At 51.1% G+C, this 12,578-nt stretch overlaps 2 protein-coding genes across 2 annotated transcripts in view; one reads left to right on the top strand and one right to left on the bottom strand.

Moving 5' to 3' along the window:
• The window catches only part of ZIC1 (Zic family member 1), a 4,695-nt gene extending 1,677 nt beyond the window's left edge, over window positions 1-3,018 (bottom strand). Inside the window, exons 1-2 of the mRNA XM_015637051.2 lie at window positions 1,369-3,018; window positions 30-193 (exon numbers count right to left, since the gene is read on the bottom strand). Of these exons, the coding sequence (XP_015492537.1) occupies window positions 30-193; window positions 1,369-2,344 (1,140 nt within the window). The 5' untranslated portion in view covers window positions 2,345-3,018. The remainder of the gene's footprint in view (window positions 1-29; window positions 194-1,368) is intronic.
• A 2,611-nt stretch (window positions 3,019-5,629) lies between these two features.
• ZIC4 (Zic family member 4) overlaps window positions 5,630-12,578 on the top strand; it is a 20,962-nt gene continuing 14,013 nt past the window's right edge. Inside the window, exons 1-2 of the mRNA XM_033516760.1 lie at window positions 5,630-5,761; window positions 8,594-8,678. Coding sequence (XP_033372651.1) covers window positions 5,723-5,761; window positions 8,594-8,678 — 124 coding nt within the window. The 5' untranslated portion in view covers window positions 5,630-5,722. The remainder of the gene's footprint in view (window positions 5,762-8,593; window positions 8,679-12,578) is intronic.

Here is a 12,578-nt window from a genome sequence, read left to right as displayed (position 1 = left end):
GGCCCGAACGCCAGGCGCCCTCCATTTACCTTCATGTGCTTTCGGAGGGAGCTGGGGTGCGTGTAGGACTTGTCGCACATTTTGCAGAGATAGGGCTTGTCGGAAGTGTGCACATGCATGTGCTTTTTGCGGTCGCTGCTGTTTGCAAAGCGCCTGTCACAGCCCTCGAACTCACACTTAAATGGTTTTTCACCTATTGCAGAGGGAAGGGGGAGCGGGGGGGAAAGGGATCTGATTAAGCAGGGCCCGGTTGGATCCCTCATTGTCACCGCACCGCCGGACGGAGCTCAGGGCTCCATTTCAAACACTTGCAACTTTCTAACTTCAGCGAGCCTCAAATCCCAAAACCTTGCTTCTAGTCTCTATCCTTTCCGGACCTCCGACTCCCACCAAGTGCCCGTTTCGGAGAGCGGGAGAGCTAAATAACTTTTTTTTTTTTTTTTTTTGCCCCCTTCCTTTTGGAGGGGCGAATTTCCTTTCAACCCCAGTCCCGGGCACCTCTCCCTCTTCACAACGCTCCGAGCGAGAGAGCAGGCGTGGTGCGATATTACACACGATCCTCAGCGTCTGCTTTCCGATTTTATAGCTCGTTCTCGTAATATTTTACTCTCTCACCCACCCCAGCCCCCTCCCCCATATTTTCTTGCAATATTGAAAATTATCCGGCCCGGGAAATCAACGAGAGGGCAGCTCCACAAACCCTCGGCAAAAGTGCTGGGGAAAGCGGCTCTGGCTTTCAGCGCTCGGGGGTGAGAGCAAGGGGAGATCGCTCTCCCGGCCAGAGGCTGCTGCATTCCCACCTCCCACGAAGGAAAAAGTTCTCAGGAAAACCGGCGCCTCCCCTCCGCACAACAATAACACAGTAACGCGCCGGGCTCGGTTTGTTTAATATCGCTCAACGGAATTAAATATTTACCAAGCCCTGAATTGCAGAGAGGAGACGAATGAGCTGCCCGCAACATTTAGCACAATTTCTCATCGTGCCACAGCCAAAACTGCCGAACAATAATTAATTAAAACCTATAAATTTAAACAGGACAGGTTGCTGCCATCCCCCACCCCACCCCCTCCGCCCTAACAATCCCAGCAGCAAACCCTGCCGTCCTCCCCCTCTGCCTCGGCAGGGATCATTTTCTTTTTGTTGCTGCTGCTGGCGTGGCTGTGACCGAGCTCGTTTTGCAGCGGAGCTCCGAGCCGGCCTCTCTCGGAAAAAAAGCAGCGGTCCCTGGACCAAACCCCCTCCTTCCCGTGCGAGCCTCAGCCAAGCCGGCCCCCCGACCCCTCCGGCACGGCCCCGCGTCCCGCTCCGGCCCCGGCGCTCGGCGCTTCCACTCGCAGAGAGAAAAGCGACAGAGAATGTTACCGTACCTGTATGAGTTCTTTTGTGTATTTTGAGATTCTCTGATCTGGCAAACACTTTGCCACAGCCTGGGAAAGGGCAGGGGAAAGGTTTTTCACCTGTGTGGACTCTGATGTGATTTACAAGTTTATATTTGGCCTTGAAAGGTTTCCCCTCTCTTGGACACTCTTCCCAGAAACATATGTGATTGGACTGCTCGGGTCCTCCAACGTGCTCCACCGTGACATGAGTCACCAGCTCGTGCATCGTGCTGAAAGTTTTGTTGCAGGACTTTTTGGGGTTTGACAATTGCTCGGGCTCAATCCACTTACAGATGAGTTCCTGTTTGATGGGCTGCCTCATATAACGAAAGAAGGCCCCTGCCCCGTGGTGGGCTGCCATGTTCATGTTCATGTGGCCGTAGCCGTGCAGCTGGGTCGAGGCGTAGTGCTCGGAGCGGGGGCTGGTGACCTGGCCGTACTGGTCGGGTCTGCCGTACATGTCTCCGGAGAAGCCCAGGCGCATCTGCCCGTTCACCACGTTAGGCGAAGCGTGGCTGGTGGCTTGCTCGTGCAGCCCCGGGAAAAGTATATGTCCCGCGGCATCTGTGTGTCCGTGGGGTCCGGCGAAGCTGCCGGCAGCGGAGGCGAAGAGGCTGTGCTGGGCGCTGGCGGCCGCCGCCTCCCCGAAGCCGCGGTTGCGGAACAGAAAGTCCCGGGTGGAGTTGAAGGCGGCGCTGGAATAGGAGCTGACATGGGTCGGGTGGTGGTGGTGCCCCAGGGCCGCCGCCGCGTAGCCGGGCGCCTGCGAGGTGAAGGCGGTCTGGCCGGCCGAGGCCAGCTCGTGGGTGCTGGGGTTGATTTTGAAGGCGCCCATGCCGTCGGCGAAGGGGTTGATCCCCAGCCCCACTTCTCTGTCCGTGACATCGGCCGTGGAGTGGTGGCGAGAGGATCCGAAGGTAGTGACTCCTATGGCGGGATACTGCGGTCCAGCATCCAGAAGCATCTTCCCAGCGTCGATGCAGCAACCAAAAAAAAATCACGCGCGCACACACACAACGCGGAGAGAAGCAGCAGCAGCAGCGGCGGCAGCGAAAACACCCTCTTTGGAAAGTCAGCGACGATCACCACCAAAGCAACCACATCAAAAACACCCCCTTCGGCATCAGCGCAGGGGGAAGGAAAAAAAAAAGGGGGAAAAAAAAAAAAAAAAGGCTGGTGCGGAAGGGGGAAGAGATCTTCGCAGTCGCAAATAATAATAATAATAATAAAAATGTGCCCCAAAAATATTCACTGTCTCTCTGCTTTGACTTTTCAGGGAGGTTTAAGTGGGGAAGGGGGGGTTGGGTGAGCTCAAAAATAAACTGGCTGCAAATAACAATAACGGCGAGAGTTCAACACAAGCAGAAAAAAAAAAATTAAAAAACCAAAACAAAAAAGAAACTTCCTTCAGTGATTTTTTTGGCTATAGGAATGTTGCAAAGTGGCCGAGAGATTGTTTCTCTCTCCTCTTCGAGCTTCCCCACACTCACCCGATTTTTTTTTTCGGGGGGCCTTTTTTTTTTTTTTTTTTCGCTCCGCAAAAAAAAGGCGCAAATCATACACAATATTGTCTTTTGCGGTTTATCTTCCTGGGGAGAAACTTTCACCTCCTCAGCCGGGCGGTGAACGCGAGACTGATAGCGGCAATCATTCCTGCAGATAAATGAATTGAAAAGACGACACCGTCCCCCCCCTTGATGAATGGGAGCCGGGGGCGGAGCGCCGTGCGGGCGGACGTGGGCGCGCATTGGCCGGCTGCGGCTCCCCCTTCCCCGCGTCGCTGCCCCCGGCCCCGCCGGCTGCGGGCGCTGATTGGCCGCGCCGCCTCATCCATCGCAGGTATTGTGGCGTCCTGACACCGCTCTGACAAACGGGGCTGCGGCAGCCCCAACTTTTTTTTTTTTTTTTGCTTTCGCCTTTTTTTTTTTTTTATTTGCCCCCACCAAAATATTTCCAGCGCATCTTTTTGTGTGTATGTGTATGCTAAGGAAAAAATATATATATATCTGCTATTATTATTAGGGTTATTTTGTTCCCCGCTCTCCCTGTCTCTGTCCCTCTATTTCCAGCATTCTGATAATGATGGTTATGATGATTTCGTGGTGATCCTGAATTTTTAAGATCACTGAGCAACTTTTTAGGCTTTGGAAAGAGAAGCCCTATAGGGATTCGCGTCTTTTGAAGGTGTTTTCTTCTTATTTAAAACTGAAGCTCTCCGAGAGTACGTGCTGGGTGCACTTGATTTTATTTTTAAACACCAGGCGTGATTTCTCTGTGTAGCTGACTCTATCCCTCCATCAGGTTTCTGAAATAAATCTTGTTTTCTGCACCCATCAAAACGCAGGTGGGTGAGCACTCTTAACTTTCTAATTTTGTTGTTGTTGTTTCGCCTTCCTTTTTTTTTTATTATTTTCTTTCTCTTTTCTCTCTCGCTCTCATTTTCTCTCACTGTCGCTTGCTCTGTCTTTTACGGAGTCTCTCTCATTCAGGTAAAACTGTAAATTTTCCAAACCTACATTATTTCTCCTCCTACTGCATGTAACTCACGATTACTTTTCTTTCCCTCTCTTTCTCTCTCTCTCTCTCTCTCTCTCTCTCTCTCCCTTTTTTTTTTGTAAAAATTTATTTTAAATCCTCGATAGGAGCAATGTAAATTTTCTGACATTCAAACCTTTTCTAGTTCACAAATCAGTCACCCTTGTCACAGTTATTGAAATTCCTCAACTTGCCACACCAGGACGGTGGAAAAAGCAGGCGGTGTCTTTGTTGCTGACCAGGCTTTTGATCGCCAGAGAAAATTTACTTACCTTCAGATGAGTGAGCAGAAAAAGAAATAACACTCCCTTTGATTTAGTTAGAAAAATGCAGACATTTGGATTCAGTGCAAACATACAACACTTGGTTGTTTTCTAGATGCAACCCTCGATTAACCTGTCTTTCCCCAGCTCAAAGTCTATTGAAAAACTGTGGATAGTTCTTTTTTGTTCCCGCTACAAAGAGCCATTGACTATATATTAAAATGATTGTTGAAAGGTATAAGTATGGTATTTAAAAGCAGAAAACCTTTGTGGCTTAATCAATTAAGCTAAGCAACATTTGTACAATATTTTAAACGATGCTTCGGCTCGTAAAAAAAAAAAAAAAAAGGAAAGATCTCAAGAAACTTTAAAATATAGACGTCTTTGTGTGTGTATGTATAGATACACTTACATATGTGCCCATGTGCGTACATATATAAAACTGGCAAATTATTTATTTACCCAGTCGCCTGCATATTCATTAGCTCTAATTATTTTCTAGTAACGAAAACACCAAAAGCTCGCTAAGAGTCAGACTCCATACATTTCGCCTTTGTTCAGCTCTTCACTTGCCTCCTTCGCAGCTCAATCCAAGCCCCTCCAATTCCTAGTACCAAACAAAGAAACTTTAAACTCATCCTCTCTAATTAAAGCCGCTGGTAAGCAATCCGCAGCGCAGGTACTGGGGAGTCGGACCAGCAGTGCGGCTGCGAGAACCCTTCTCGGGTGAGAACTGCCTCATTTTGAGAGGTATAAAATAGCCATTGCTGCTAGAAAACAAACAAACAAACATCAACGACAATAAATAAACTTTGATACGCCTTGATGGAATGTTTCACTGCAGTTTATCTGCAGACGCATGGTGCCTCTGCTCGGTGTGTGGAGATAGCTTTCAAAGAAGATCTATTATGTAATTTCCCTTGGATCTTGGGAGGCTTTGCAGGATTTGGCGGGGTTGTAGATTTTTTTAGAATAATGGTGAGCTGAATCTACACGTTTGCATTTATTCTACGAAATCTATTTGATGGAATTGCAATAGCTTATAGCAACAGGTATACCCGCTCTAGGGAGCGCCTGGGTGTGGACACGGTCTTAAGGCGGGTGCTGCACTACTTTCTGTATTTGGTGCTAAAATTAAGCGGAGGACAGAGTTGTCAGCGTTATTGTGAAGTGTGCTGGGCTGTGGCATTCGGAGAGCTAGAAAGTTAGGTAGCTCAGTGCTAGCCTGCCTCCCAGTGCAAGGGGAGACCAGTGATTATTCCGGGTCGGTGCAAAATATACGAGAAGGCAGAAGAGAAGGTATTTTTAGGAAGCGTATCTAAATATACAGTGTAAGAGTGAATGTAAAAAAAAAAAAAATGTTGTGGGTTGTAGAAGTTATCAAGTGGGATTTGCGGTGCGCTCTCTGCAGGAAACGAAAGCTGCTCCAGTTCAAAGCCACATGCACCAACGTGACATATAAGCCATTAAAATATCATCCTGACGGCTCATTTCTGCTTCATCATACATTCCCTAACTGCTTCCAGAAAGCAAGAAAAGAAGAAATGAAGGATGACCGCCTCGATGGAAGAGCCAAAGAGGTGGTGGGTTCTTGGGGGGGGGGTTATTGTTTTCTTCTTTCATTCTTTCTTTCTTTTCCCTTCCCCTCCACCCCCAGTTTTATTTTTGCCAGTTCAGAAAAGAAGGGAAACCTTCAACAGGTCGCAGGGGTAAGTGCCTGGGTGTAGGGGGTGCCTGTGCAGTCCGGGTAGCAGGCTAACCACCCCTGCCTGCCCCAAGAGCTGGACGATAGCTCCCTGTCGTCGGGGGGGGTCGTCGGGAGGAGGCTTGGCCACCCCGGGAAGAAGCGCTGGAACCTTGCGGTGCGGGGGGGCAGTGCCTCGGCTCCCCCTCGCCCACGTGGAGCAGGGTCCCGGCTGCACCTCAGCGGGCGGGGGCGGGCGGAGGGCCAAGAGCCCGGGAAGCACCGAAGGGGGTCCGACACCTACTGCCGGACGCCGGGAGCCGCGCCCACCCTTCTAAATGCAAAGGGAGGCTCGGCCCGGAGGTCGGTGCAATGTAGAGCGGCGGAGGTCCGGGGAACAGGGCAGCGGGGGGGGGGAGAGCGGGGCTCAGGCGCTCCCGACCCCGACAGCGGCCGGGCTCGCTTCGGACGGGCAAGCACCGGGACCGGACGGGTCCCGCGGCCGCCCAGACAGGACCAGAAACTCGGGGCGGCGTGCAGAGGCGGGCGAGCGCTGACGATGGCGAGCCCCGTGGGGAGGCGTCCCGGGGGACGCGCTCCCCGCCCAAACCTCTCCCACGGCCGCGCCCGGTGCCACGGGGGCGCTCCGGGGGACCCGGCTCTCCGGTACAGCAGGCCCTTCTTTATAGGCGGGTGCGGCAGGGACGGAGCCCGGGAGCTCGGCCGGCCCCCTCCGGCCTCTCCCCGCCCCCCCTCCGGCAGAGCCGGGGGGGCCGCTCAGGGAACTGGGTGCTGCCGCCCGCTTCCCGCAGAGCCCGGGGAGGGGCTGCGACCCCGGTCCCGGCCCCGAAGGGCCGTCCAGCGTCTGAAGTCGGGTGGGGAAGGAGGAAAGCTCCCAAATCCCTGCCCAGGGTGATATATCCGAAGGTGACCTCTGACCCGAGCAAAACTCAGTGTGCCAGCCCCGAGCACCGGCAGAGAGCCGATCGATGGGGACTGGCGTGGGCTTCTCGCCGACCCTTTTCCCGTCACTCCTTTGTCACGCACAATCCCTCAGCTCCGGGAAGTCCAGCCCGTTGGTCGGGCTTGTCTCGGGGCTCCCTCCACCCGGAGACGGGGAACTTTATTTCTGCAGCTATCACTTCCCGGGGAACTCTCCCTCCGCCCTGGGCGGCCGCGGAAAGTACAGGTTGCGTGACAAGCCGGTGGCGGCGGGGCACACGCCGTGCCTGCTGCCGCCCACTCGGTCTGGTTCGCAACTCCGCCCGGGGGCGCCGGGATCCCGCGGGGCGGCGGCTGCTCCGGCCCCGCTCAGCCGGCGCACCTTGGACACGCTGCGGGAGCGAGCCTTTAGGGAAGGGGGGCGGGTCCCATGGCAGCCCCGGCGCCACGCCGGAGGGAAACTGGTACCCCACACTAGCGCCCGACATCCCAACAGTTTGGGCAAGGGGACATCCCAACCCTCCTGCTCCGCCGACGGCGCAGTGCAGATGAGAAAAGCGTGAGAGGTCGAGCCAGAGTTTTAGCCAATATTTACTCTGAAATGCAGAACTGTTTTGCCTTCCTTTTTGTCATCTGGTAACCATTTGAAATATTAAATGCAGCGATTTTTAATTTTTTTTTTTTTTGTCCAGTTTCAACAAGTTTTGGCGAACACTTGGGAACTGAGCACTCCTCCAGCCTCCCACCCTAACCAATAAAGCACAACTCCTGCAAACCTCTCACTAGCGGGGCAGTGTTGGCCGCTTTGACTTGAGAAAAGTGCGAGGATGAATGGAAGTTGACTAGGAATTTTAATTCCTAAGGGATTGCTAAAGTTTTGGCAGTAATTTACATCACATCAGTGAAAATATTGAAGACATCAAATTATTTATGAAAGATTATGACAGTGATACGATGAAGTTTCCTAATTAACATCATCAAGTGTTTGTCTTAGTATAGATTTTTGTTTACTATCTCTGAAAACTCTATAATAATAGTATCAAGAGTAATAATAATAATAATAATAATAATAGTCATTTTAAGTAACTGATTCCAGATTTTCAGATTTTCTTTCCTGTATTAAAAACCAAACAAACAAAATTCTAAGAATTTCAAAAATATCTGCAAAAATTCAGATTCAGACATTGTATCCAGCCTCAGATCTGCCCCCAGAGCTATTGCTGCCGCTCAAAGCAAGCTGTGCAAAGTTCTGCCTGTAGCAGTGGCAGTGCTCTGTCTTACAGAGAGCAAAGAGCAAGCTGAAAATTATAGGCAGGGAGAAGTGCCAGGGTGGTACTATACTAATCCTTGCTGAGACAACAACTTGTGTTGGAGGCTCGCAGAGAGTCCGGAATTTAATTTCGGGACGGAAGGATCTGTAAACAATATAGCCGAGTGGGTAAAAACTTGCCTCACAATAGCCTGCCAGAAGGTGAATGTCAGATCAAAGGAGAACTGAAAAGATGTCCTTTCATATTTTTTTTTTTCCTAAATCAGCCATGGAAACTTCATGACTCCATAAAACATGTGTTGCTTTGCTGGGGAGACAGCCTCCAGTTTCCCCTCTGAGAAAGCTTCTGTTCCCCTCTTATTGCCTAACTTGTGTTTTGGTTTGGTGTTATGGGTTGGGGGTTTTTTGGGTTTTGTTCCTTTTCTTTTTTAATCCATGATGCCCAACATCTAGAGTGCCTTACTTCATATCACACACAAATGGTTTTACTCTTAACTTTCCACCTCTCTCCCCAAACAGGAACAAAGTCAGGAAATGAGGCACAAGACTCCCCTTGTAATGAGGAGAAGAAAACGACTTTACAGAAACATCCTGGAAAAGTCAAGTAAGTTAAAATATGTCCTTTTCTCAGTTCAAAGGAGACTGTATTTTTTTCAGCTTAGTGTTTAACGTACTTGCATAAACACAAATCAGCGACAGAACTCCCCACCAGCAGCTGCCTAATCCTGCTCAATGCCTATTCATTTGGAGGTTCTAGAATTAATATTTGACGACTCTCTCATTGAAACAACAACCCCTGACCCCATGTGATTGCACTGTCACATTATTCTATGACATATTCATCTTGAATTCATTTACGGACGATTTGATTGGAATGAGGTTTGACATGTATTGGATCCTATTAAAGAAGAAGACTTTGATCTTGTTGATGGGGTTTACATGATATGTATCATCTTTACCAGGGATACCAGGCTTCCACAATGTGGTGTCTAAGTAGTTAGTGACTGACAGCTTATCTGACAGGAATACCTTAATCTTGAGGTCCTGAATGAAATATTCTATTTAAAATAAGCATATGATTTGCTTGTCCTAGGGTAGCTCTAGGTCACAAAATGTGAGAGGCAAACCTAGGCACAAACCGTTGCTTGTCTGGTAGCTGACTTACCATTGTTCGGGAACTCTGAAATAAAGAAGTCCCCATAAGTGGAAATGGTGCGAGGGAATAAAAACAAAGGCAGAGTGTGCTCTCGAGCTACTCGGTACCCTCTCCTCCCTGAGGTGAAGCTGGGATTGCCGAAAGGCTTTCTTGAACCACCTCTTCCTAACCAGCAGTGCCTTCTGCCGGGGCAGGCAGAGATTCGGGCTCAGATCCTGCATCTGCTTCCCTCATCCCTCCCTGCCAAAGCGAGTTTAAGGGATAAGGAACTGCGCAGGGTGACTTTGTTGGCCCTCTCTGTTTCTGCTCGGCTTTTTCTCACAGTAAAGATAAGGGGTTTTCAGGATGATCTGTTCCCCTCCTCTCTTTCGGGATTTGAAGCCTGTAACCCCCGAAGCCTGTCTGAAGTGTTCAGAGCATCCTGGCCCAGCCCAGTCCTTGGGCACTGGCTGGATATTTTGTAGCTGGCTGGTCGGGAAGTTTCCACAGAGGTGGAAGTGGGAGAACACGAGGCGGATGAAGGTCGAATTTGGCTTCCCGAGGGCAGGAGCTTGTGTCTTGAGCTGACCACGGTTATAAAGGGGGCTGTGTCTTGGAGACAGTGTTAGAAACAGAGACAAGCATCTTGATGTTTAAGTAGATTTACTACCAAAAAACCAAGGTTAAGGCAAAGCCGATGAGCAGCTGGGGCCGTTCCCAGCCCGCACAGGGCTGTGCAGCCCGTTTCATGCCGCAGGCCTCGGCAGCCCGGCGGGGCGGGGGTGAGTGCGGGCAGAGGGCTGGAGGTTGCCGAGGCCGGAGGGTTGGGGCTGCGCCCGCCGGGCCCGCACCCCGGGCTGCGGCAGGCGGAGCGGAAAGCAGGGGGACAGCTCAGCCCCTCACCCAGGGCACAGCCCCTACGTTCTTCCGCGAGAGCCGGGTCGGGCGCCGGAGAAGCGCTTGTGGCTCGTCTTTACAACATGTCACTTCTTTAGAACAACCCTCCAGCTCGGGCTCGCTTCGGAGCCAGGGGCTGAGGACGGGATCGCGGACACACAGCAGCCGCAGGAAGATTCCTGCTCAGGATCAAGCTGCCAGTCTGTTGGCCATGCAGAAGTTAATGTTGACACATTTGAGAGTTTGCCGAGAGCCCGGCGTGTCTGGTCAACCGGGGCTCAGGCCGCTGCCAAGAAGCAGGAGACCTCGGTGGCCTCTCGAGTGGCAGCAGTATGAGCTCGAGCTGCCAAAGGGCTGCACAGACAGGAGTTCAAGTTTTCAAAACATTGTGGGAGATGCGCGGAGCCCGTCCGGGTCTGGGCCCGCTTCCCTCCTCTTGCCCGTTTCTCCGCCTCCCCGCAGTCATGTGGCGGCCCCCGCCCGCCCCCGCCCGCTCCCCCACGCACCCAACCGGGGCTCACAGCAACCTCACCTAACACTGAGGGACACCGGGGGCCGGGCTTTCCTACACTGCCTGGAAAAGGGTGTGAGAGACAGCCCCGAGTGAGTGAGGGGCAAGCTGAGAGCCATGAGTGTCTGGCAAGACATCATCACAGCATTTGAAATGAACTTAGGGCAAAATGGTTATGACATTTTTTTTAATTGGCAAACTCTTGCAGATGTTTTCTCCCTTGACTGAGAAGTGTCAGAATTGATGGATAACAAGTATGTAGAGATGCAGTGTTTTAAGGAAGTATGAGGAAATCAGCTTTATTTGGGATTCAGAGTCTCAGTACATTTGTAAGTAACAGATTCATACTTCCTAACGTTTGTCTCTTCTGTTCACTCCTATTGAGATGGTCATGAATAGGACTGTCAAATCCATTTCGTAGAGCAAGCAGACTTGAAAGTTGAGATATTGTGAGTATGGTGTGTGGTTTAAAATGCCTGCGTAAACATGTTATGTAAGGTTGGGGAGCTAATTGCATAATTTGTCACTTTTCATCATCTTCACTCAGAAAGATGCGAGCAAGGGGATGTATCTATAGCTAGCTACCTGAATATCAGCCTAGTTTTACAGCTCAAATATAGTAAATGCAAGCAGAAACAAAATATGTAATTGCAGCCAACCCAGAATAGGAGAAGCTGTGATTAAGATGTCCACTATGTGGTTATGTATGTCCTAAACTTTAATCTTTTGGTTTCCAATCATTGGCTTGTAGCTTCTGTTATGAAAGTAGCTGGGTTGACATTGCCAAATATTTTCTTGTTTTACTGTTTCACATAAAGCCTCTTGATCACCAACACTGTTAAAATCTTATGGAAATGCAAAATTCTACGCTGGGAGCTTTACCTGACATGCACCTGATAAAGAATCCGCTGGCAAGTTAACAGTGAGTCAATGCATTAAAATGATGAGAGTTTGACAGGATGGGTAGAGAATGAATCGTCTCTGTATTTCATAAGACTGTGAGGTTATTGGTGGAACCGTTTTTGTGTCAGGATCCAAGTACTGTGGTAATACAATGGGTAGATATATAAAGATGTGTTTTTCTTTCTTGGAGCAGAAGAATCTTTCTCCATATTTCATTTACTTTTTTTAAGTTCACAATCCCCTTCTTAAAAACTTAAGCAGATACTTCCTCCTGTACTGAAGCCCTAAGCTTTTCTAAACCAGTAAGGCCTCAGTGTGTCCAGCTGAAACCCAAACCTACACTTCCACTACTAGCACGCAAACCCTGCAGACGGTTTTATTTCCTTCAGGTGAGAATCACCAGAACCGAGTCCATTATGAATGTTTGGCAGAGCTTTTCCTTCAAGCCAAGGACGGGGATTTTATGTGGAACTACCCTGTAAGTGTGCGTGAGGGAAAGAGAGAGGGAAAGGGAGAGACTCCCTCTTCTGGGTTAAACATTCAGATTCAGCCTGAACATCACTATTTCTCTCATTGCTCCGGCGGCCGGTAATCAGATAACTGCTAAAACTTGTCAGAGTAGGGGGAAGGGGATGGGGAGTCTCTCAGGGATCCTTTGTCCGGGCTCAGGCACCGGGGCAGTAGCCCGAGTCCCGGGCCGAGCACGCCTGGCCAGCGAGCGGCCGGTGCGGATCTGCCTCAGCTTCTGCCGGCCAAGGACCCTCGTCCCCCGCTGGCAACAAGTGCCGAGGGCCCGCCGGCAGGACCGGCCCCGGGACCGCTCCCCTGCCGCTCCTGTGGCCGGGCGGCGGGGACCGGCGGGGCTGTCAGTGTATCCCCGGGGCCGAACCCGCGGCTGCCCCATGCCTCAGGGCAGGGCAGCGGGAACGGACAGAGACGAGAGGGAGGCCGGGGCGATGCCCTCGACTCCCGACGAGGTTTTTTTTTTTCCGCGGCCGCAGTCGGAAGCCCGGTAGTGCCCGGCCCCGGGCAGAGTACCCCAGGCCGGGCCGGGCCGG

This window comes from Parus major, chromosome 9 (genome assembly GCF_001522545.3).
Source record: "Parus major isolate Abel chromosome 9, Parus_major1.1, whole genome shotgun sequence".
NCBI classification, from domain to species: Eukaryota; Metazoa; Chordata; class Aves; order Passeriformes; family Paridae; genus Parus; species Parus major.
Note: the sequence above shows the minus strand (reverse complement) of the source record. Positions and strands in the feature narration are given on the sequence as shown.